This window comes from Ascidiella aspersa, chromosome 3, assembly GCF_963924565.1.
Source record: "Ascidiella aspersa chromosome 3, kaAscAspe10.2, whole genome shotgun sequence".
Classification (NCBI taxonomy): domain Eukaryota; kingdom Metazoa; phylum Chordata; class Ascidiacea; order Phlebobranchia; family Ascidiidae; genus Ascidiella; species Ascidiella aspersa.
The window spans coordinates 19,789,023-19,814,353 of record NC_139449.1 but is presented as its reverse complement, the minus strand read 5'-3'; the positions used below and the strand labels follow the sequence as shown (position 1 = coordinate 19,814,353).

At 37.2% G+C, this 25,331-nt stretch overlaps 3 protein-coding genes across 4 annotated transcripts; 2 read left to right on the top strand and 1 right to left on the bottom strand.

Annotated features, from left to right (window-relative positions):
* The first annotated feature begins 573 nt into the window (after positions 1–573).
* LOC146160653 (uncharacterized) lies at positions 574–6,571 on the top strand. The gene is made up of 5 exons (XM_083384215.1): positions 574–721; positions 2,230–2,922; positions 4,889–4,927; positions 5,304–5,428; positions 5,767–6,571. The coding sequence occupies exons 1-5, from the start codon at positions 637–639 to the stop codon at positions 5,893–5,895; spliced, it is 1,071 nt and encodes a 356-aa protein (XP_083240341.1). The 5' UTR covers positions 574–636; the 3' UTR covers positions 5,896–6,571.
* Positions 6,451–8,274, bottom strand: LOC146160652 (protein SPMIP2-like). 2 transcript variants are annotated; one of them, XM_083384216.1, is made up of 5 exons: positions 8,052–8,274; positions 7,792–7,900; positions 7,158–7,275; positions 6,993–7,093; positions 6,451–6,869 (listed from the first exon to the last, which is right to left on the bottom strand). In XM_083384216.1, the coding sequence occupies exons 1-5, from the start codon at positions 8,158–8,160 to the stop codon at positions 6,752–6,754; spliced, it is 555 nt and encodes a 184-aa protein (XP_083240342.1). In that variant the 5' UTR covers positions 8,161–8,274; the 3' UTR covers positions 6,451–6,751. The 2 variants fall into 2 exon arrangements, with proteins under 2 accessions (XP_083240342.1, XP_083240343.1); XM_083384217.1 differs by lacking the exon at positions 7,158–7,275.
* A 604-nt stretch (positions 8,275–8,878) lies between these two features.
* Positions 8,879–24,595, top strand: LOC146160651 (uncharacterized). Its single transcript, XM_083383940.1, has 11 exons — positions 8,879–9,555; positions 9,811–9,891; positions 10,399–10,514; positions 10,650–10,854; positions 11,004–11,096; positions 11,677–11,846; positions 14,190–14,260; positions 16,299–16,435; positions 17,726–17,870; positions 21,285–21,425; positions 21,772–24,595. Exons 1-11 carry the CDS (start codon positions 8,936–8,938, stop codon positions 22,765–22,767), a joined length of 2,775 nt encoding a protein of 924 aa, XP_083240066.1. The 5' UTR covers positions 8,879–8,935; the 3' UTR covers positions 22,768–24,595.
* The last annotated feature ends 736 nt before the right edge of the window (positions 24,596–25,331 follow it).

Here is a 25,331-nt window from a genome sequence, read left to right as displayed (position 1 = left end):
GTTGTTTTGGATCTTTTTTACAACCTTCGTGGTTTTGCTTGGATCTTAGTCTTGAAACTTAATGTTTTGGTAATGTTGTGTAAGGATTAGGTTATTACTGATATTCTTTTTACTTCTAATGGATTGTTAACAGCACAAAAAATCTGAGAAAAAGTACCCAGATGGAAATGACTTAAATTACTATTGATTGTCTCAAAAGTCTTTTTTACCGCTTTTTTGAATGTTTTGGGTACTATAAAACTAGCATCTATCAAAAGAAATAATTAAACACAAACTTTATGATTTTGTGAATGTTCCAACTTTAATATGGTTCTATTATGTAGATGTATAATATTTGCTTGGGAAATTCAGAGTTCACAAATCAGTGGGTTTTTTTCGATAAGAAACTCACTTGACTTTTTTTACTATATTTCTTGTTCTTGCTTCTGTCAATATTTGCCTGAAAGAACAACTTAATTTTTATAATTTAATGAAGTGTATTAAATTGATTAGGTTGCCTATATTTTGTCAGCACTCAATGAGTTGGTTTAAAGTTAATAGTTAAAGCATAATAAACAAATAACTTATCTTTTTTTCTGCAAGCAGATAAACTAAGTACTCTAAGGTACTCTACTGTATCGTGCAAAAGTGTTGGTAATGAATATAAAATTATTGCAAGTATGTTTTCTAGTTTTTATCATTCATGATGTATGCACAGTAACAATTGAAAACACAACTACAGGTAATTACAGAGATAAAAATCTCAATGGTTAAACAAAATAATAATAATTTTTTAAGCATAGTGAAAAACAGATTTCAAAAACTTATTAAATCTGAACATTAGGTGGCACTGTTTAACGAGATATTATATTGTATATTTAAAATCTTGTTAATATTACAATGCAATTTGTCATTGAACAGTGCAACCTAATTTCCAGATTTAAACTGGGCAAATACAGCTGTCAACAAATTAACCTAATAAAGTTGCCTTTTTGTGTATGAAATAAGACTGATAGTTATTGGCTTGTTGTTATTATGTGTTGGTTCATGTGTTCAAGTTGGCATAGTAACTTTTAGTCGGATGATAAGTTTATTTTAATGATGATGAACCAGTTGCTGTACAGTACATACAGTCATACATATATGTTGTTCACACTAGTGATGTTGAAAGTAGAATATCAGCGGATTCTAGAATATTAGGTTTTGAATCGAGAATAATGAATCCAGAATAGTGAATCCTAGTATATTTTAATTAATAATTTAACTTCTATTTTTTTGGGGGGGGAGGGGGGTCATTATTAATTTACCCTACAGGGCCTATAGTGACAGCAATTAATCTCAAAACATTTGTTAATATTTGTATATTGTAATAAAAAAAAATAATGTCCGAAATGTTGAACATTCTAAACAACTGTCTCTGAAAGCAGTTGTGTAAACTGTAATGCATAACTAATTAACTATATAAAAAACAAAACAAAAACATTAAACTTGCAAAAACATGTTTTGCCCATATAGTGGGTACAATGCAACAAACTCTTCAATACATTCCCGTGTTATAAAGCATTGTTGTATGTTAGTTAATACTAAACTACAAACATGTTATGTTATACAGTCAAATAATGTGCTTAAAATAATTCACTATTTGCAGTAACGCATAACCTTGACAAAAGCGATTTGCATAAAGTTGTTGACCTTGTGTAACCTCGTAGCGTATTTTGTCCAACGCCAACATGTTTTACGAGGGACTGTTACTTTTACAACTTTTCGCGTTTAAGGAAATTGCGAATTCTGCGCCTCGCATAATCGCATTACATATTGGTCTCTGGGTCAATAATGTTTGATTGCCACTTATTAGGCGAAGGTTATCGGGGTCATGAAGTAGTTGGTCACCCTTGGTACTCGAGTTTGTACAATTAAAGAAACCATCTGTTTAAAACAAAGAAATTATATTGGTTCCAATTACCCCAAATCAAGGATTCCAATTTAAGGATTTGATATTCTACTTTGAACATTCCTATTCACTACTGTACATTTCAGTCTAAGACCTTAAATTTAAGTCGGTTGATAATCTTGCCACTAGTTGTTAACGTTAAAAGTAAATTTCTTTAAAAATTATGCTTCTTAGGTTTATGCCATTTAGTGATTTATTTTCATTATATGTTCCCCGGTACTGGCTATTGGTTTTAGTGTTGCCGCTATAACATAAATATATATATATATATATATAAACACACATAAAATTTTTTGCAGTTCAAAATGGAAAAACACAAAGTTTATCTCCTGGAAGTCTTGATAAAGATCTGTCCAACAAAAATGTGACTATACCTAAACCCAAAGTTGTTGCAACCTCACCTCAGGTAGATTTGACTACTTCTACAAATCGCATTGGTAAAGTGGACAAACCTAAACCAAACATGACTAAAGTTCAACTGGTACACAATGAAACAAAAATACAATTGAAAGAAGGCAAAAATACAAGTCAAATAGGAGTGACGACTATAACGGCACTGCCAAAAGTAGACGACACTAAAAAACAGCCAGTTGAGTCTGCTAAAAAAGATGAACCCACAGATGAAAAAGATAATAATGAAGTTCAAGCAGTCAAGAGTAAAGATCAGCCAGTGAATACAGCAAAAAATGATCAATCTAGAGCTGGTTCCCAGATCAAACTGAAGTCTCCAGATCAACAAATAAACAAAACCAAGGGCCAACATGAAGGAGACATTGCTGGCGAAGTACTTCTGCAAAAAGAAAAGAGTCAACCAAAAGTAGACGTGACTACCACGTTACAACCTGAACAAGACAAAACTAATAATGAACTAAAGAAATCTGATAAAATAGAGTCCCCTTTAGGAGAAAAGACAGAAAGCACTAACAATCAACCAGAAGATAACATTAAAGAAGATCAACATGAAGAAAGTGATGAAAGAAATTATTTTGAAGGTATTATTTTCCTAGTAACTTAACATAAAATGGTGCTTCTGAAGTTTGGTCCTGCTAACCTCTAAGTCTAAGGGGTCCGTAAAGATGTTTTAACGGGCTGTAAACACGCTTTTAAGTTTTGCCGGATAATTATATAAGCTGGACTATATCCTTTTCATTATGATTATAAGACTTAAAAAGTAAACCTGTCTAGAGCAGAGTTGACTATAATTAAAATATATTTTTTTTCAATTCACCAATGTTTTTCAATCCTACTAAAAATATTCCACGCAGAGTTTTATATTCTTTCAAAAAGATAACTAATGGATCAAGCATGGCCAACCAATCAGAGACCAAACTCGCTAAATTTCTGAATTAGTTTGCTGCAAAGAGTCCTTACCACACCTTGCACATGGGCAAAATTAACTGCCACTCACTAATGAACAAACCTTCTCTCGCTTGATTTATTTTAAACTAGAGAAATACCTCGCAATGCCCAGGTTGAATACTCGCAGTTTTGATACTGTGATTTTGCACATTGGACAACTGGTAATGTCCGGGGTATGCAAAATCACTACCGTTACAACAAGCACAATATTTGCTGCACTCTACCCCAGTTTTGTAGGTTGAAATAAATGTATAAATCAAGATGTTAGCTCACTACTAGACATGTAACGGGGAACACACAATAAGATTTACAGGGCAACAATATCTAAAGTAGAATAATGCTGCAAATAACCAAACGCCTAACCAATGACTACGGCTCCAGTACATAGCGGTAATTTTTTAAAAGTTTCTTCAGCACAGGCTAACTTAAGTTACATTTTCCACACTAAACTGTTCAGTACTTTTTATTCGAGCATTTTGTAATTCCTTATGGGTAGAGCAAAAAGAAACTTCATAGCTTCATCTCACAAATTTTAAACATAGCACCAACTCCCTTCACAAAATAATAAAAATGGCTCTAGCTCTAGCAAAATTGATGGCTCCAGAGCTCCGGGCTTCAGCTCTGAATCCCAAGCCCTGGTAAAAAATCCTAAATTCAACAAATAAGCCCTAAAACTGTAGGGAGAGGGTATGTGACAATTAAGTAACCTGTCTCTGGCTTCATGACAGTTTCGGTGTCACTGTTTGAGAGCCCTGCTTTGAACAGCATTGTTGGAGCGCCACTGTTTTGACACCAGATTGTTTGCCCTGTTCCGAGGTCTGAGCAGGTATTGGGTGGCGTTATAAATTGAATTGAAATTATTAGGTTAGTTAGTGATAAAGTTTTTTAGTGATGGGATTTGGGTTAGGTAAAAGGTTGTATAGCCTGAATTCTGGCCCTTTAGATTGTTATTCTGATTTTCACATAATTACAACTATTAGGTATTAGTCGTATTTCGTCTTAATTCAAACCATCTTTTATTCCAACATTGATGTTGTTCTAATTTCAGTCATGGATTGTATAATTTTCAACTAATAGTAACTTGGTATTCTTTACAGCACAATATTTGACAGGGTTGGTCTTGAAATAAAATTTGCACACCAAGCCGGGTGAGTCGAGTGTCTACCAATCAGCGTCTAACTTGTCGTACTATTTAGGTGCGATACACAGTTCTTAAACAACAAATCAGAAAGAATTGCACTCGCAGTGGAGAGCACGCTAGTGCAAAATCCTAACCCTGCTGCATAACAGATCATTTGATCTGTGTAAAATTGACTTTCATACACACAGCTAAAAAAAATCCTTGCAGGTCTAATTAGGTCTGTTGGTATTGCTTGGCGGCTGTTTTCTAAAACTCATAACTCAGAAAACAACACAACATGTCTTATATCTCTAAATGGGAGAGCAATATTTGGCATTTCAAATAGAATTGAAAGCAGTGGAAATATCGCCACTTACAATGCTTAATTAAACAAATTCCCTACTTACCATTTTAATATGGACGACACATGTATTTAAATTGAATTATGCAAAAATCATTAATATTATTGTATCTATTAGATACCAAACCTGGAACAAATGATGAAGTTCAACAAAAAAGTATGTAAACAGTTACAGCTCATTACTATCAGTATTCAACTATAGTTTAATACAGAGGTTTTTCAACTGTAGTTTGCAATGCCCTGGTGTTTTAATATTCAAGGGTGTCACACAACTATTCAGTTTCACTTTTAAACTTAATTGCGGTAATAAAATGCTTACAAAGATAATATTTCACTGTAACATGTGTTTTTAAATTTACTATCATTAGATGCATTGCAAGTCCAGTAAACTTTTCAAAAGGCGCTACAAAAAAAGTTTGAGGAACCACTGATTTAATATACAAATGGTTTCACCTAAGAGCTTAATACATAAGCGGTTACATTATTATATTTATTTTATATTTTAACCATGTTTATGTTGTATATTTTTTTAGATCTTTATAAAGAAAGCAAAAATATCAAAATAAATGAAAAGGAAGAAAGCCATTTTTTCTTTTACTTCATGATTTTGATGTTTCTCACCTTGTTTTCTTATGTTTTGTATCACAACAGAAGAAAAGTAAGATATGTTTGTAACTAATGATATTTAAAGGGGTTGGTTAGTATTTATCTTTTGCCTAACACTGTTTTTTGTGTAATCTTTTCTATCTTGACATGGCATTTACGGTAGTCGGTGAACGTTGTTGTATTGACAAAGGAATTTTGATGTAAGCATAGCAAAGCCAGAAAAATAAAACTAAAGTAAGGTTCGAACTGAATTCCCCAGCAATGGTGTGATGACCATCGCTATATAGAATGAACACATCAAGCTTAGCAAGGGAAGAACAAATAGCACCCTTCTGCTGCTTTCTATTTGAATATTTTAGTGAATATTATATTTGATTTTTTATCTGAAAGGTATTCGCATACCTTTGCAAAAGTGGAAGTCGACGAAAAACTGGAAGCAGAAATACAAGTAATGTTCGCTATGACAAACTGGTTCCTTCAAATGAAGCAAGGTCGTCAACGAATACTTATGTGTTCTAGCATGAAATTATGAACACAAAACATTACACTCAAAATTGGAATATTAGTTTAGATTTTTATAGCGAAATTGAATATTGAAATATGTATGCACTGTGTACCAGATCGTACTGGTGACTTTAAGTTTATGTACATAATGTAAAATGTGCTTGTACTTTTTTCTTTTATTTTGGGTATTGCCTGTCAGACTTACAATTTGTTGATTTTTACATGTATATATATATTTATTTTATGCTGATTGAGCTTGATGACTAAGGCGAAACTTTAATAACCAATTTTATTTCTGGTGCCTACACACAGAGTATGTTTGTAATGTATATCAAAAGTCTGCAGTCAATGCACTTTTTCTTTCATTCCAAAGCTGTGCTTGTACTTATCACTTAGAAATATCACATTTGCAAAGTGACTTGACCTTAACATAAAGTAAAATTTATAACCACTTTACTATTTAACTATATTTGTATCTGTGGTGATAATATTTTTTTTGAAGAACAACTGCAGTAAATGCCTGTTTGGTAAACTATCTTACTGACTTATAAAGTTTTGACACAATAATCATGCAATAGTTTTATTCATTTTTAGGCAGTTTTATTTTTACAAAATTGTTTTACTGCAATTTTGGCAGTCACATTGTTTGATTTTGTGCAAAAAACTGTGACAATATTATAAAAATGCGCAGTTACAAGTTGTGCTTTATATTCAGAATTGCACATAACAATGGAATACATTAAGACGGTGCACTAAAAAATAATCTCAATATCAAAGTAAATATAAGGAAAATATTTTAATAAACATTTTGGGATATTTATATTAAACAAACTAAATTAAAAGTAAAGCCCAATAGTTGCATTGCACAAACTCAGTAATCAGAATTATAAGATGCAGAAGATGTATTTGATATACTTCCAGCTGGTGCGTCAACTAGTGTGGTTTCAATATTTGGGTAATCATGATAACGACCAAGGGCAGATGATGATCTGTAATTTAAAAGCTTTTTAAAGAAATGTAACCATTTGTTTGTCAAAATGACAATACCAGTAAAATTAAATGTTTTATTTTAAACTATAAAACTATTTTAGAATTAGTACAAATTGTTCTACCTGGCAGGAGAAGTTTTAGGTCGTCGGGATAACAATGGTGTCCATGGGTTTTGATAAAGGTGAGTGTGTCGGTCTTCTGCACTTTGCCGAAACTCACCACGCTAAAACAGACAGTTAGTATAAATATTATAAAAGCACTATTAAAAAATGTATATTGATTTTTACAGTAATTTGTTGGCCAGTTTTTAATACAGATGGGTCAGCATGTATTGGAATACCCCATCCAATTTCTCCTACTCTTCTATGCTTGGGCAGCAATGAAGGTGCATTTCTCCAGTCGGGTCTGAAAATTATATCTGCTTTGTATTTCGATTTTATATTAATTTTTTTACTCAAATTGTTTAAACAACACTTCCAAAGGTATATATTGATATATTATATCAAAATCTTCGGCGCTGGTCTAGAATCCTACCACAACGAAACACCATTTGCATTAGGGTGCGGGTTAGCGTTTGGGTTAAGGTGGGTCAAGTATTATTATTAAACAAAGAATATAATAATACTTAACCCACCCACACCCGAACGCTAACCCGCACCCTAACTCAAATTTTGTGCGTTGATTTTAGAACTGTGGTAGGATTCTAGACCAGCGCCAAATTTTCTAATCAGTAACATTTTAAGCGCTGGTTTAAAATCCTACCACAGTTATAAAATCAATGCATATTATATATGTTAGGGTGAGAGTTAATGTGCGTTGTGGTAGATTTTAGACCAGTACCACATTTTGTGCTGCTTTTGCATAATATAAATATTCATTGACTGTACGTTAAACTGTAAATGGATGGAACATAATGTTTACCTGTAAAGATAGTCAAGTTCACTTGTGCCTTCAGGGGACATGGTACCAATGCCCACATATTGGTTTTCCACTTTTACATCAACCTTTTGATTACGAATGCCGTCAGGGCCTGAAAATTAAAAACCTTTAACTGTACTAGTTCCATTTGCTTTAAATATTTTGGTACGTCTTGTTCAATACCTCTGAGGTTTAACAAATTTTACAAGTAACAACACAGCCGATATAATCTATGGGGTTTGTCTCGGTGCGTGACCACTTACCAGTGAAGAGCATTCGCCGGCCGGTGGCATTTACCCCAGGCGGCCAGACATAACGTTTTGTAACACTGTCAAAAGCTCCGCTATCTGATCGCATCAAGAAATGCTTCATTGTTGTTAAAATGGTGTGTTAGTTCAGCGATGTTGCGTTCTCTTGAATGGACTTGATATACGAGATGCTTTATAAGGTTTATATCAAATTACTAACGAATACCTTACCAGCAAACCAGTCATCCACACATTGTTTAAAATTGGCATCATTTCGTGGTAACTAAGCAACATACGTTTCAAGGCACTGGGGATTCACTTTTTTTATGCGTAAATAAATTTTAAAACTTAGCACCTTAGATTTACATAGATTTTTACAAATTGTTTGTTTGACGTATTTAATATTAAACGTATAAAAAAATAAAACTCTAATTACACTTGGTGGCCCTTATGTCAAAGATAAAAAAGAAAGGCGTTTTTGCTTATTCATCCATAGCAGTCCACAACAAAACCAATTCGCTCATGATTAACTCCTCCGTTGGCTGTCGACCGTTAATAACAATAGTTGAGAAGTTTGATGAGTTATTCAGTTATTTTACATTCCGTAAAGTTTTAGTTGTGTACACTAGATTATAATATAACCATGATTGTTATGTTCATTTTTGACAAAAAATAAAAATTAAGTGAACCGCCCTAATATTAAAGCCAACGACAAGAGTGCCTGAGTTTGTCATAAACAGACATTTATACTTGTCTCTTGTGTGTCATCCAGTCTTTGTTACTCTTGCAGTTTATTATCATTGTATTAGTTGGCTATATTTTTGGTATTGTTTTTCAGAAGCATCATGCAATTTTAAATCGTAAATTAGATTTTTTAATATTTATGTTGTTAAATTAAAATGATTGAAGTTCGAAACATGACGGATGACATGCGTATCAAAAAAACGGATCTACAGGGAAATGGTTCTATTTCCAACCATTTTTATGGGTATCAACTTCCAGAGAACAACAACACTCATGAGGAATCAAAGATTGCATCTCAATCTGAGTATTGTTGTCAGAAAGAATCAGAAAGTAATTTAAATAGAAATTCAACTTCAATGTCACCAGTTTTTATTGAAGAGCCTGACAAGGTTTTTAGTGTACAGCGCTATGATGACTATGTTTTACCTTCTGTCACACCAAGTGATTCTGTTAAAGCTCATGAGCGCAGAGACAGTGGATTTCACACCATGTCGCGGCCTGACAAGGTTATCGTGTCCAATACACCAAATGGTGTTTCTGTTTCGGTAACTCCTAAAAACAGAAGCGATAGCTTAAACGACGTTGCAGGATTTAGTTTTTCAGACTCAAATAAAAGTGATGAGCATTTGGATATTCCATCACCAAACTCACGGACAAGATCTTCACCTTTGCTTATAAAGAAACGCCAGGAACAACCTGCTGCTCAACTAGCTAAGAAACTTTTTCACCTGGACGGTTTTGAAAATATTGAAGTCGCACAATATCTTTCTAAAAGGTTAATATTACTTTTATTGAATATAGAAAAGCAGCCATATAGAGTTTTTGGTAAATTATTCGAATTCAGTATATTTTATGAATAAAATTTAACAGTTAGGTATATAAATAGATAGAGAAAGTTAAGACACTTTTGTTCATTCATTGAACATATTGTTATCCATTTGCAATAAATTAATTCCAGTAGATTAACTTTCCATGGTTGTTACCTTACAATGCTTTACATAGTTTAATATAATCAATCTCATTTGTTTAGTGATGGTTACTCACTCGAAGTCGCTAAAAGGTATATGGAATTCTTTGATTTTACTGGAAACACTTTGGATGAAGCCCTTCGGTATGATGTAGAAAGTGCTTGACATATATAAAAAAACAAACATATCTAGCAATGTCCTGGATCAACCAGGTGTTGCTTAGTTTTAAAAGTTCTAGTTTTATTTTTAACTTTTTTAAAAACTTACAACATGCCCTTCTTAAGGAATTTTTGTTTTTAACCAACACCTATTAACCACTGTAGAAAGATTTTAAATCCACAGCTTATTACTAATCTTGTATCTTCCTTGCTTTTACAAGAAAATCTAGCAGTTTTGTCTGAGCCTGTTTAAGCGCAAACATCAAAAAAAGATTATATAATTTGGTAAATAAATAAGAAAAAAACACAGATTTGTGTTTTGTTTTCTTTTGTTGGTATATATGTTTATTGATTAGTATTTTACCACATTATTACCTATTGTCACAAACCCAAGTGATCTGGGACCCCAGTTTTGAAAACACATTGTTAATTGACAAACTTGCAAATTGCCTGAAAATGTTACCTGTTTAAAGTTGTTTCTTTTGTTTAAAGGTTATTCTTTAAGCAGTTTGCATTGCTTGGTGAAACACAAGAAAGGGAAAGAGTTTTAAATTGTTTCTCTTCAAGATATGTACAATGTAATCCAAACTTTCTTGATAGCTTGCCAGGTATATAACTATACAGACAACTTAATCAATCAATTATTAATTTATAAATTAATCTTTAAACTATATGAAGTATTTCAGAAACAATTTCATGAAAAACAATTTGATTAGAGGTAAACTGTTCTTTATTTGTTATAGACACTGTTCACAAGTTGGTATGTGCTGTTGCCCTTCTCAACACTGACCTTCATTTGGCAGTGGGAAACAGGCATCGGATGACTTCAAAGCAATTTGTAACTAACCTAGAGGGTATGGGCCCTGACTCTGGTGATTTTCCCCCTCAATTACTCAAGGATCTTTACAGAGCGATTAAAAAACGAGCTTTGCCATGGTCTGGTGCAGAGTAAGCTTTTCTGCTTCTTGTTCTCTAATTCATGTTCTGCATTAAAATAGTGTGTATGTTGTTCACAAAAAAAATTTACATATACCTAAATAGAAATATTTTTGTGTGGAGTGTGTACTGTATATAATTACTTGATTTATATATTATAGAGCCTCCAACCAGCCAAACAAAACTACAGCTAGAAGGCAAATATTAAAGTCACCTTCCATGATGAAACCCAAGCAAAGCAATGTTGTTGCAAGGTGAGATATCAAATCATACTAATCATTGCACCAAATGAGTCATTAGTTGGGTATAATGTGTACTGTGCTGTGCACTATATCCACACCTTGTTGTGTTGTAAATTAGTAATACATATAGTCTGCGATGTAAATCAAACGGTTAATACTATATATATTACATTCACTTTATGACAAACTGACTACAATTGATATCTCCATATTTAAAACAATTTGAGTTTGGGGTTGATCAAAGGTCAATTAGAATTAAGTGGGGGTTTTGCTTGTTAATGTGTTTTACAGTAGTTAAAAGGTAAAGGTAATATTAAACGTAATTGCCTTACTACAGCAAAACATGTTCTTGTCACAGAAATTAAAAAAAAACTTAGTTTATAGAGTTCTTAACCAGCTGCTGTTCCAAATATCTTTAAACTTCATTAGCCTTCACTTGACTAAAAGTAAGCAACCATAATTTTTCCTGATTTTCAAGTATGTTAAACAACATAATTATGTAACAATTTGTCAATTTTTTTTGGCTTTATATATAGTTGTTTAAGTTTATATACACTTTCATCAAATTTTTTTTAAATTTGCTTTTTTCAAGATCTCAGTCGAATAGGACAAATCGTGACCTTATCAAGCCCTTACCTATGCGCAAGGAAGAAGTCAGCTCACTATCTGTTGGCATTGGAAGAAACAGCAAGACAAAGACTTTACCAAAAAAGCAGGGAGTGCTGTGGCGAAAAGTGATCCTTGAATTTGATGGAGTTAAAAGTAAGTTGCTTTTTGATCATGTGGCTTTAAAATAAAGATCTCTTAAGTTTGTCCAATAATCTGTGTAATTTATTTTGATTACATAAAGACACATATATGATCTATAGTGGTTTATTAGCTAAACAAAAGGCATAAGAGAAAGTAATTGTGCAGATCTTTTTTAATTGTTAATCTGCTTAACCACTCTAAAATCGCCATTTTGCGCTTACTTTGATATTTGTCAGGTTTCTGTAATTTGCACAGATTTATTGCACTTTTATTAATACACTTTTTATTAGCCTAAGAAAGCATAACAATCTAGTGTTTTGTCATGGTTGGTGTATTTCTGTTATGCAGTTTTTCTCCATAGACTTTTTGAATACTAACTAGTGGAGTTGTTTATTGTTGTGGTTAATATGGTTTCAGCCAACTCAATGTTTACAGAAAGTACCAGGCCTGTAGCACAAATTTACCTCCCACTGTGGGTTTGTTGCTGCGTCAGAAACGATTACCCCATTGCCTGCCAATTACGATTATTTGCGTTATTGCTGGATTATCCTAGTTTATCGCCTTACATAGTTAATATGGCCTGATATCAACATGGTGAATAGGGGTCCTGGGTTCAATCTGTCGGTGTTGTTGCACCAGTGACTCGCACACGCCCCGACGGCTTGAATGCTAACAGAGTTTACAGAGCAAACAAGGGCACGGCTCTAATCCATTCGTCGCCTCACGCGCACCAAGCCTTACTAAGGAACGCTTGCGTTTAGCCCTTTGTGTGTTACGCAAGGTTCGTCTCATTTTAGGTTCTTTTCGTCCGACAGCGGCGGTCTTTGTAAAAAAGCAACCCGATACTGATGCGCCTGTACCTCAAACAGGTTTAACACAGGTCCTCGCATTCCTCTGGCAACGGTCGACGACTCCAGCCTGTCGATAAACCCATCTTAAACCTTATCGCTTATCAGCAGTTAGTACTCGTGTAGTTTTGTTAACACGCGGAACTACCAGCTTGTTCGCCAACCCGTTGGGCGGAAAACGCCGCCAGCTGAAGTATGCGTGTGGTATTCTCAAATCCCACGCTCGTAGTTTCGTCAAAATATGTGACAGGTGAATAGGCACCTTAGGATTCGCAGGCAATCTACAGCCCAATCGCATTGAATTGCCAGCTAAATCACCAGGAATAATTTATGAAAAAGACCGCGTTATAATTTATTTAATTCAAGCACAAAGGTTGCACTGTTTAATTTGAACTATCAACCTATGGAAACTTAAACGGATTGCCTTAAATACTTAAAAGTAATTTTAAAACGAATCTTGAGTTACAAAGTGTAAATGATTGTTACAAACTACACAAGAAATTCCATTACCACCTTTTCTGGTTGTTAGAATTATACAAGGGTGTTCGTTACCAGTTACCACCTAAAACAATTGGCAGGCAAGTGATATTGTAATATATAATTTAGCTATTATGAATTTAAAACCACAGAATAATAGCATTTTTGTTCAATCCAATCAGAAATCAGACAGTCGTAACTACCAACCGCCCACGCGCCTGGTGTAGTTGCCGTTATTTCACCAAAAACTGATCATTGTTATCACCGCTTTATATTTCGTCAAATTCGTCAAATACCTTTTGAGTCATAGTACAGCATAAACCCAGTTTAACGGTTACCGCTTTGTTAATCGATCAACAGCTTCTTGATACGCGGGTTCGTGCCTTAATAAGCAGGATCGAAAACAAAATTGGCCCCTCGTCATTGCATGGGTTTTGTATTTAGTTCAGCTAAAGTTACATCATAATCGACCCCTTGTGAGCGTTTCTGGCTTTCTGCACTCAAACCATTAAAAGCCAGTGCCTTATTGTTTCACATCTTAAAATCGATCGACATGGTCTGGCGAGAAGAACTCGTTCTACAATTGGCTTTCGTTGCCTATTGGCGACAACTTGTGAGAAATACGAGCTCGTGACGTCACGTTGGTGTTACTTCTTCGAGTAATACTGCTGTTGGCGCACTTATGTGAACTCTTTACAAGAAGAAGCAAACCTATAACAACTTGTCAACCATTTAAAAATATCCGTGTCCTGCAAGATTAGCTTGCGCTGTCTTAAGCACATAATATCAGTTTTCCCTTGTTTGTTAGGAGTTAGTTGTCTGGTCTATTTTTATCGGCTGACCTGTCACAATGTGAAGTTCCCGATTTTTTTGGCGTCATTGTTGTATTTAAATAAAACGAAAAGTTTGAAATATTAGCATGGTACTTAGTGTAGTTTCTTTAATGTTGATCATTTGTAGAATTACTAATAACAGATGGTTGATAATATTTTATTCTTGGACAGTTATATTTATTAATTTATTATTTCAGCTGCCAAAAGGAAACGAAAGTGGAAACTTCTGTTGGTCGCCCTGCATGGACTTGAGCTTCATTTAGCCAAGGTTCGTCGCGGTTTTGCATTTTTTATATTTTGATTTGAAGGATCAGTGCTTCCATTGTCTTAATCGAGAGTTGGTCTGGGCGGTTTTCTTTATTGCCTATTTTGTAGATATGTGCGAAGTGCTGCACGTTTAGTAGGTTGCTGCTGCCCCCTTGATTTATTGCACGGCCCCAATCAACTATCCGCTTTTACAATGTTTGTTGAAGCGGCTGTTAAATAATTTTTTGCACGTGCTCATGAAGGAACAAAGTTTGTAATTAGTGGGTGCTCGAACGCGGTTGCACGATATGCTTGGTGAGCCTGTGCTCTCTACTCGATTACTGAACCCAATAACGCACTGATCGGATTGCACTGCTAATCCAACGTCATATTATCACGTAATGCAACTGTTGCCAAATGTTTTCCGCCTTTCTTCATTCGGAAGAAAGTGTGCCGCGGTATAGCTTGTGGACTGGTTACGAGTCACAGCTAAATTTCGAGAGCAAAAGGTTGTGGTCGTCTAAAAAGTTACAACATAACAGGCCTTTGGGAAACCCAAAGCTCCCGAGGGCCAATCCAATTCGACAATCGGTGCCGAGTGGCGAGCTTTCGAACCACAATCGGCCATTTGCTTCCTGGTAGGAGTCATTCCCCTAGGGTGACGTGGTAACCTGTTGCTTGCACCAGGCGACTCGAAAGTGGCACAAGGCCCAATTGCTGTTCTACCTGTCGCTGTCCGCACGCGATTGCTCATCGTTTGGTCTCGCCGAGGTTCGTCAAAAAAGTGGAACGCTCTTATTTGTAAACACCTTTATTTAGTCATTAAGAGCGCCTGCTTTTTCATTAGCCTGTCACAGAAACCCACTTTGGCCGCAAGCAACCTTTTACGTTAGAATTTATGACCTTGGAATTTCCCACTTCCGTGATGCATTATGGATGAAGGCAGTCGACGCCTTTGTCATATGTTCGCTTGGGTTTTTCTCAAATTTGGTAATGCGTTGTCCGTTCTCCCAACTCCAACACAGCCCAGTGTTGGAGAATACCTTTTAAAAGTATTCGTTTAATAACTTGGAGAGGTCTTGGTGAAAATAAATGAGACATTTTTGACTTTGATTTTTACACGCCACTCGGTTCATTTGCGGTATCGTCTTTGTTCGTGTTTTATATAAAGATTTTAAAATTCACTCTCTAACCTATGACACATTTCGGGCTCGACTTTTAGTTATCGTAATATAAAAAAATTACGCCATATATCACGCGTTTTCGATGTTTCACTTGCTGAAAGTACTTCGCGGATTTAGTGCAAATTGTTTAGTGTTAATATGACCGAAAAATATAACTGGAGAAATGCGCAGAAAGTTGAAAATGTTTTGTTTTTAACACTCGCGTCATAGAGAAAGTTAAATTAATTATATCCACCAATGCTGTGCAACGTACATCATGATTTACAAATGTTCATTTAAAAATAGAAATATGCTGTCGTTGTGACGTATCTATCGTATTGTAACATTTAACGATACCACACAGCTTATGCAAGTCATGTTAAGTCTCAGAATTTTGCTGAACTATCCGGATATGATCTGTGATGCTTTGTTTAGAAGTGTTAAAAAGTTAATTCAGTGAAACTGGTTGTTTACAAAATAAGAAGTCTACATTTGGCGATTTCATGTTTTGTATCAGCGTACCAGCTTTGTAAAACTCTTTTGTTTAATTGCTAGAAGTATGTAAAGTTCCAATTTAAAGTGTTACCAAATTAAAATTGTTCTGCATGCTAAACGTTTTACTTTTGTCTTTCTTGGTCCATTTTTTTGCACCTGTCGAGTGATGATATATTAAATAATTGCCTTACAGCAACAATAAAATTATGAAAAAAAAATTTTAAAATACATTTTTCTAGAAATTTAGTAGGTTATTGTAATGTTTCATAAAAAAAACATACAGACTGTCTATTTTAAACACTTTAGTAAATGCAATATAATTTTGTACGACGATGCGTTAGGTCGCCGATAAAAATATATAAACCGCGTTTAATCCAATCAATTTGTTTTTAAAACTCACAGAAGGACTCATCACAGGCGACCAAGGTCTCAGTCCACCACAGTCTGGCACAAGCAGAGGCAGCTGGTGAAGCAACCAAGCGCGACTTCGTCTTTCGCGTGATGTTCGCTAACAGAAGCGCGATTTTGTTCCAAACCAGGTACGTACGACAAGACTTTGCTAAGTTGTAGGTTTTTTGAAACTTGTCATTGAAGCCCACTGTGTAGTACGTGGAATTTTTACGTATGGGCGGAACTTTTATTTGCTTCGCGTGCGACCATCGAGATATCCTAACCTTGGGAGATTTTACTACAACAATTACGCAGTTGCGTTTACGCCAGACTTCCTTTCTATGACTCTACAAGATTCAGGGCCTGCGAAATCACTTAACTTTTGTTGCTTCTATTAGGTGAAATTGGCTTCTTGCTCAGGTTGATTTTAATGGCGCGGTTTATTTATGTCCGCTTCGTTCTGCTTGACCTTGCCTCAACCGGACCAAAGAATTGGCGCACCGGGAATTTCTGTCAATCATATGACAGTTTAAAATGTAACTAGGAGGCGGTTACCTTGTATGAAAAAACCATGACATGTAAATCGGCATTAAGGGATCCTATGTTTTAGTTTTACTTTAAGATTTATTTTTGTGCTGAACATTTTCAGTAACATCAAACTAAATAGGAATGTTGCAGCTAGACCAAAATAATAATAACTTTTATTTTTAGGCAATAACAGTAACATCGATAAATATACTGGTGTTGTCATGCATTGTAATCTACCTTAAGATTTACGCTTTCCGATTACCAATATTGCCGAATGAACCATTGTTGGCGGCGGCCTATTTTTTTGTTGCACTATGCAAGGTAAAGTGCTTGTCACGGAAACCCGATATACGATTAGTCACGAAAGTCGTTACTAACGATTCGCAGCCTTCAACACCCGATGTTTGCCAAAAGCCAGTTACGTAACACACAAATGGAAGTTAGTTTATATGCACATGTCTCGAGCGCTTCACTTGGCAAGCTTAGAGTGAATGGCCGTTTTCGAATGATGTCATGGTTAGCCCCGTGTGATGACGCGACAGTGGACAGCGCACGTTTGCCACCAAAACGGGCGCAATTATTTTCCGCTTGCCGGGCATTATATTGGATTTTGGCTGACACAGTAATGGTTTATGCAGGACACGCTCATTTTGGTGCCCTGTAAGGTCTCTGTTTTAATGATATTGCCGGCTACCCTCCGAACTAATTTTAGTCTTAGGTTTCTGTTACGAAACAATCGGCCGCATTAAATATCGACGGTTCGAAGTTGTTTTGCCACAAAGTTCCATTGTTTGAAACACATTATTGAACACATTTTCTTAGCCGATCTCAAAAAAGAAACCTCAGCCAACCTACATAGCTATTGACAAGCTTCAGTAGCGCGGTTTGTCATTCTTGTCACTTCCTTGCAGTTCCGAAGAGGAGACGCGACAGTGGGTATACGCAATCAATCGGAACGCCGCCCTTCTCTCAGCGGCGCCCCTGGCGGCGGCCATCGGTTCCCAACGAAAGTTCCAGCGACCCCTTCTGCCATCTGCACCCTCCACTTTGCCCCTGGTAAGTGTTTGGTGTGAATATGGACAGGTTTCGTATTTTTCGGAAAATTCTAATATAACAAAAACGCGGGACATGGAACGTCACGGTTTCTGTATTGTATCTTAAATACCAAATTCAAATATAATATGCATTTTGTTAAAACAATTTCGTGTGTGGATCAAAATATTCAGATATGCACGTGCCACTAACACGTATAGTTTTTAGTCCCGATTAAATCACCGCTTTAAGCAATAAATCATACCAAAAAATAAGAAACGCGCTGATCTGGCATTGACAACGTGTTAGAAACGCAGCTCTAACGAAGTGTGAAGCATGTTACAACGTTCTAATGGTTTCTACATTATCAGGTTTTCTTTGAAACTAAGCGTTCACTTTGACTATGAAATTTTCGCAAAAATTTAAAGTCGCGGTGCCAAGCCCACTATTATTTCACTTCACAGCTGTTGTCACCAAGAACACTCATTGCGCGCCGCGGGTTGCTGCAATAATAATGTGTCATGAATCATACATAATACAATATACATGTTTTCATCGCACGGAGCCAGCCTACTACTGCTAGCAACTCTCAGTAGCGCCAGCACACACATTTGGTGCCCAATCACGATGATGCATTGCGACGGACCGACACGGCCTCTTTATTTACACCCGTGTTTGCAATTACGTAATGCGTACTGCGCACTGCGCCGAATGTTCTCTTCTGCCCGGTAACACATATTGCACTTAAATTATTCATACATTTCGCTGTTTAAGTGTGCATCTCATTGAATTATTTACCTATCTTGACCACTGCATAAACCCCACGGCATAGCGCTGCTGATATTTGTCACTGTTTTAGGTCCTCAAAAATGTGTACAGGTTCGCAGTTCACTCGGGTTTACCTGTTGTTAAGGGTGCGAACGAATACTGTACAAACTCAGATTTATTAGGTATCCTAATACAGGTACAGAGACAGACGGTATATAGTAAAACGTTAATATCTCAAAGTTTTTGTTGCAATATCCGTTGTACGTAATAGGTTGGTTATGGCATATTCGGGCCTAGGCTAGTTGTGGCATTTTCGGGCCGATAACTCATCTAGCAATAAACTGATAATAGCTGCAGAAACCAGATGGTTGGGTTGTTACAAGGTCGCACTCCCACGACTATTAGTGTGTTCGACGCACTTTCTCACCATACGTTACTGCGTTGACGCGTCTATGTGAAATGCGTTATTCGGGTATCAGTCTATGTGACTCAATCCCGCCACGCAACGCCTGAACCTTTGACACTGTGGGCGGCTCACCACACGCTTTTTTTGTTTTCTCTTTCCGCCTTGACACCACTTACAATTAATAAATATTTTCCGCCATAACAATCCTGACCAGTTATTTGAAGTTATGAGCTCGGCTTACACAATTAGGTTAAAAAATTACGACAAACTATATTTTTTTTTTCGAAAATAACTTTGGTAAAGCCCACGGTCTAATTAGCTCGTAAGACAATTGCGTCTAAACATCGTTGTACTGTTTTGGGCATTATTTTAGTCGCAATAGATTGATAAACCTCAATCAAGTTCGTGAAACTACGATTTTTCGTTCGCTATAGTGTTGGCGCCACCGTCTATTCAACTGCACGAAAAAAAAACGAAACGATATTTTCTGTTATCAAATGTCCAATTCCGTTTGATATTCGTTCGTTAGAAAACATTTTCGCATTGATTAATCATCAATTCTAGTCCCTGGACTCGACAAAAGGACTCGAGCTACTTCTATCACAAATGTACGACGTAGACACCGTTAACGCAGAGCCAAGAGGTCGTGCATTATATAGAATAGTGAATGTATGTGAAAGCAGAGTTGTCCTTAAACACCTGCCTTGCTCAGAACTATAGTTGCTGTCAATCGTCGGACGCCAGCCTTCCTGTCGCGGCTCCCTGGCGCGCTAATTTGGAGCCCCTTGTATTGTTTACGGAACAATTGACCAGTCGCCCACGTCATAGGTAGCACAGTTTCGCTGGCATGTGAGTTTTATTGAGACGATGGCAGACAAAAAGTCGTCGTCATGCTGGAATGGTCTTTTTAATCCAATAGGAGAAATCAACATTCGTTTTTATCATGAAACGTACAATGAAATTTATTTTTTATAAAGTGTTTTGTACAATTCAGGGAGAAAGAAAATCGTGTCAAAACGAACATTTTTTTACATTTGAGATATTCTTATTCATTCTTCGTGTTACTTGCAGTTGTTGATTTTATATCTACCATCAGTAGAATCGTGGCGCGGGCTGTAAATTATTTGTTAAATCTGAAAAACTACCGCTTCTAACCAATTTTCCAATGGTTTTACCATCCGATTGCTAATAATATACCAATATTGTCTTTTACGATTTTTAAAGCCCCATCATAGCTATGTTACGCAAAAATACAATTTATGTTTGGTATTTCTGTTTTTAGTAGAATTTAGCCTGTTGGTCTTTTTTTCCCGGTAGCACGTCAGTAGTCTCGAGATGCATGATGGATACTAAATATCGCAGCATGTTGTTGATTAATATATAGAACAGGTCAAAAATGAAGGTCCACATCACTAAACAGTAGGAAGTGCGTTTTCTGCATGTATTGTATCGCTTATCGTGTTTCGACAAACAATAGATTGATAACCCATGTTGTCCGACATTCGTGTTTTGTTCGAATTTCGTAGAAGACAGTTACTGACACTAAAATTTATTTTCATTATTGGTTACGCAACAGTCGTGGCGCTAAAGCCTGATACGTTTCCTACGAGTTAGCCGGTTCAGTCTGCTTGACAAGTTTCTGCGTTAACATGACGTCGCACACCAATCCCCATAAGTTTCCTTTCGAAACTGAAACGTTTCACCAAGACAGTGTCTGTTTGGTGTGACGTTACACGAGCTTAAACTTGCTTGGTTGACCATATGTATTTGGTTTCTTTCCATTTTCAACTCTCTCCTTGTTGCGCTTATTGGGCGTGGTTGACGCAACCCCACGTGATGTATTTATAGCTATTTCTGATGACGCTTTCGCTCCTATTTTGGTATATATACATAAACTCTGACCCTGTACACTGTTCTGCCTAAAAATATTATTTAGAAACGATAAAGCTGAGTTTTAAAAATTGCATTTAGGAAATAAATCCGCCGTTTTCAGCCTTCGTATTTCTACAGCAAATATCTAGTGAAAGCAGGCTTCATTGTTACCCAAATAGAATTAGATTTTACGCAACAAAAACTATTTCTAAAACTCACCATTAGTCCGATTCTCTTTTGTTTATTGCACCAAACTATGTGTTTAGAGCCAATACCGGCAAATAAAGTAGAAAAAAATTTTACACTATTTTGCAAATCTGTTTTGCCGTGTTTTTTTCCTTTTGGAACTATTATATTTTACTCTTCATTCAATCTTACCTAATTTTGTGCAGGCCCAGCAGATGGAGCAGCAAAAAAAGCAGCTAGTTGATCTGCGTAAAGATTTGAACGATGTTTCGACGGAGAGTGACCCCGACCTAAGTCCAACAGAGAAGCTTTACAACTCTGACAAAACGGAATTTCTTCAATCCGAGGTGATTGTTTTTATTGTTCGGTATAATGAAACAGTGCGAATTAAACATGACAAGTGGATTACGCTTGATGGGCTTTACGTAAAGTCTACATACAATGTGCTTTATTGTAATACGTTAGCCCAAATCAAATAGCAACCCTGAACAAACGGCGCTAATTAAACCTAATCCCCCTTCAACAACGCTGGTGAGTCAGAAAGATTTCGTCTGCAACCGCAGGAATCCCGTTAGGGTCGAACAATCGAGGTATGGTGATTCGCTCGAAGCGCGTTGCTTTTCTCTTTCTACAAAACGCAAGCCCTTAAATTAAGCAGTCGATGATTTAACGGAGCCCTTTAATTCCGCGCAGATCCACAAGTACGTCGAGTACGCCAAGTTGCTGGGCGAGCTGCAGAGCGCCGCGCGCAAGCACAGAAGCGACCTGATGCAGATTTGCGAGCAGGAGGTGAAGTCAAGCGACAGTGGCGACGAAACACAAAACAGACACAACCCAGACTCGCATAGCCTCGTTTCCGTGTCGCCTAGCGAGCCTGGTGCAAGTAGCACGGTGCCGTCGTCGCTCGCTATTGCCACTCCTATCCAGCAGTCCGACTCCACAGGGAATCTGGTCGACTCCTTGCCGCCGCGCAAGCACAGCCGCCCAATCCCAGTTAGAACCGTGCTCAGTCCGACCTCGTCCATGCCCAACCTACATCCGATGGGCGCGGGCACCCACTTTGCGTTCCCGTCCGTGCCAGAGTGTTCTCCGCCCGAACAAGCTCCGACGCCTCTCCTTCAATACAGCGTCACCAATGGGCAGACCGTGAAGCTGGTGAAATCGACCAGCAGCAGCACCTCGTCGCACAACAGTAACCACTCCAACCACGTCGGGCTGCAGTTGTCACTGTCGGCCGACAGCGCAGGTAGTCACTGGCCGACTCTAGGAGAGGAGAGCTCGGGGGGATACTCAACTACTGGGCGAATAAAGAGCGAAGTGGTTGATCGACGCACGGGCTTAACGCCGAGCACCTCCATGGACCGCATCAACGGCACACGGCACCACTCCCACGTGGCGCATGACGGCGGGCGGCGATCGTCGCTCAAACATCGACCCGTCGAAATGGTGACGTCACTGATCGGTCACGCCTCCCGGCCGAGCCCAGGCGGCAACTTGCATCGACAGGCCTTGCACCGAAACGCCAGCTTGCCGCCGCAGATGAGCCAAGTCCCTGTGAAGGGGAGCAGTGTTGTCAAGAAGCACCAGCAGTCCACTCCACCGCGCGTGCGAGGCAGGCGCGAGCGGCAGAGAACTTCGAGGTACAGCTATTTGCAAGCCGTGCACGACCCATCGCAGTCGGGTATGTAAATATGCGGTTAGGACGCAATGCCCTTTTCCTGAGGAGAAGCTACCTGAGAACCTTAGGTTTCAACTTGGTATCGACAAGTGCAGCAGTATGGGGAAGCTGAATGGCTTCGGCTACACGCCTTGTCTTGTCTTACCGCCATTGTTCCCGGACGTGTTTCATGTTTGTGAATGTGTGTTCCTTAAACCAACGTGGGTTCGTCCTATTATCTATGGATGTTAATTGGGTTTTTGTTTTATCTTATTTTTTTTCGGTAAATGCAACCATGAATGGTTCCATACAACACACTTCTCCGAACTTACCTCGCACCGTCGCGAGGTTGGTGGAATCTTGCATGCTGTCTCCTTTTTACATAAGAACATTTACAAGAACAAGAAATAGCACCCCAACACATTATAAGTTATAGTTGTGTAAGGAAAGTGTTGTTTGATACCCTTTTACGCCTTATGGTGACCTGATTTTAAGGCAACTCGATTTGCCTCTCTTCTGTAACGTGTACAGGCTTCAAGTTCTCCAGCTGATTATGTGCAATTGCTTTCCTTTTTGCTGTTTTCCACTTATTTAACTCGTGACGCTTTTTTTTCCTTTTACCCATTCGGCGAAAATCGGTGATCTCCCCTTTTATATTTGCGCTTGATTTCCATTGCTTGCTGCAGTATTTCATTACGTCGTCACTGTTTTTCGTTTAATGGTTTACGCTTTTAAGGGAAAAACACCACGCCTGCGTTTTAGCGAGCGTTGCTTTTCCCTCGGTACCTTTATCATTAAAGTCAACCGGACACCAACTTTCCGGGACTTTTCGGCGAATTATCATACAACTTGCGAAGTAAACCCTCGCGACATTTTAGGCTGGGTCAGTGAGATCGTGCCGCGTGTTGTGTGCTTTGCGCTGACGTGCCGTCTGCAGACCGGCGACAGTTAACCATGTCAGTCCACATCTGTCACCGAAACTAACTTTCAACGCCCATGTCGCGAAGAGTTATTTTTAAAATTCCAATCCATGTTGTTTTTGAAATTATGTAATGGTTGCGATCACTTATGTGTTTAACTTCGGATAAATTCTTGCCGAGGCAATTACTTGTAAACCAGTTGGGCCAGATTTTAACATATAATTACTCATTTATCTTGAATAATTCAAATCCCACAGGTTATTTGAATAATTCAAAATCCCATGGGTTTTTCTTTAAAACACATTTCGATCTAACCTGTAGGCTGTTGTCTTTACATGTTTGCCCTTTGAATATCGTAAAACAACAAGTGGCCTAAAATGATCTTTTTGATTCCCATTGCCTGGAAATATAAAAACTGGCGGCATGTCATCATGTGAAGATTCGCAGCAATCACGAGGTCACGATTGGTATCTCCGCCATATCATGTCAACACGTTTCTCTTATATTTCCATTCGTGCATGCTACTTGTTTAAATTTAAACGACGTTCAGTCTAAAAGTCATATCTGGTTATTAAACAGCACCGGAAACTAATTAAGGATAAAAAATTTCTTAATAAAATAAATTTTCTATTGAGCAAACTATCCAATAACGTCTATTATGTGATCGAACAAGGAAAAAAACGCAACGTTACGGCCTTGCGTGTTTTGAACTTAGCACTCTTTCACGCACGAGAGCTTTTCTCTTTTTCCACATCACTTATTTGATCACCGTCGTTTTATTTGAAACGTAAACAACCGAAATGATTTGTATTTTTCTTATTTGACACCAATATTTTAAACCCTTAGGTTTAGCGGCTATAACAATATTTTGTGTTATGTGCGTGTTTGAACTAGGTGTTTCTTCTTTACTGTGTATCGCGTATGCTCAAGCAATAAATCACTTTCATCTAAAAATACTGTTGGACATAACTGAAGGAACGTAAGGGTAAAACAAAGGGAATAATGAAGAGTTCTAGCTGGTTTCTTTCTATTGGATGAAACGGAGGCCGGGATTTGCTGAACAAATCAGTACTGGTTAGAGCCCGCAATCCTCTGGAAACCTGTCATCAATGGGGAGCATGTATCGTTACGAAAAATGGGCCACAGATCTGCGCATGGCAGTACGCAATCGTTTCCTTTTTTGTGATGTTGGTTTGGTGAAATTTGATCAATGTTTGTTGAATGTTCATTATATTTGTCTTTAACTAGCCCTCCCCCCAAGAAAAAACAACAAAAAACTAGCGGGATCCTATTTAAACTCGACAAGGTTCCATTAAAGTCAACTTAACTTATATTCAAATATAATCTGAATATTTGGAGCATAATGCCCTGTAGTATACAGAAGAAGACATCATTTTGAACGTTTCTTAAAACATTTTATTTAGTCGAAACGTTCAAAATGATACCTACTTCTGTATGGGCTTCGATATTTTTACTTAATCCAAAAACAGCTAAGCGGGTCACTGGAACTGAATAATAATAATTATCACATGCTGTGGCGATTGGTCTTTTGGCTGGAGTCCATGGGCACATGGAAAACGTGGCAATATTACACGTACGGCGCTGTAAAGATTTCCTTCAAATTTGGAAAAGTTAAAAATTAAATTGAGTAAATTTCGATTTAAAGTCAAATCAAA

What these genes read in the sequence shown, in the direction of transcription:
- LOC146160653 (XM_083384215.1), top strand. Translation starts at nt 637, where the DNA reads ATGAATATAAAATTATTGCAAGTATGTTTTCTAGTTTTTATCATTCAT. An exon ending in AATTGAAAACACAACTACAG is followed by an intron (nt 722 to 2,229) that starts GTAATTACAGAG and finishes AATTTTTTGCAG; the next exon opens with TTCAAAATGGAAAAACACAA. An exon ending in TGTATCACAACAGAAGAAAA is followed by an intron (nt 5,429 to 5,766) that starts GTAAGATATGTT and finishes TTTATCTGAAAG; the next exon opens with GTATTCGCATACCTTTGCAA.
- LOC146160652 (XM_083384216.1), bottom strand. Translation starts at nt 8,160, where the DNA reads ATGAAGCATTTCTTGATGCGATCAGATAGCGGAGCTTTTGACAGTGTT. An exon ending in CCGGCGAATGCTCTTCACTG is followed by an intron (nt 7,901 to 8,051) that starts GTAAGTGGTCAC and finishes TTTAATTTTCAG; the next exon opens with GCCCTGACGGCATTCGTAAT. An exon ending in AAACTGGCCAACAAATTACT is followed by an intron (nt 7,094 to 7,157) that starts GTAAAAATCAAT and finishes TGTCTGTTTTAG; the next exon opens with CGTGGTGAGTTTCGGCAAAG.
- LOC146160651 (XM_083383940.1), top strand. Translation starts at nt 8,936, where the DNA reads ATGATTGAAGTTCGAAACATGACGGATGACATGCGTATCAAAAAAACG. An exon ending in GCACAATATCTTTCTAAAAG is followed by an intron (nt 9,556 to 9,810) that starts GTTAATATTACT and finishes TCATTTGTTTAG; the next exon opens with TGATGGTTACTCACTCGAAG. An exon ending in TTGCCATGGTCTGGTGCAGA is followed by an intron (nt 10,855 to 11,003) that starts GTAAGCTTTTCT and finishes TATATATTATAG; the next exon opens with AGCCTCCAACCAGCCAAACA.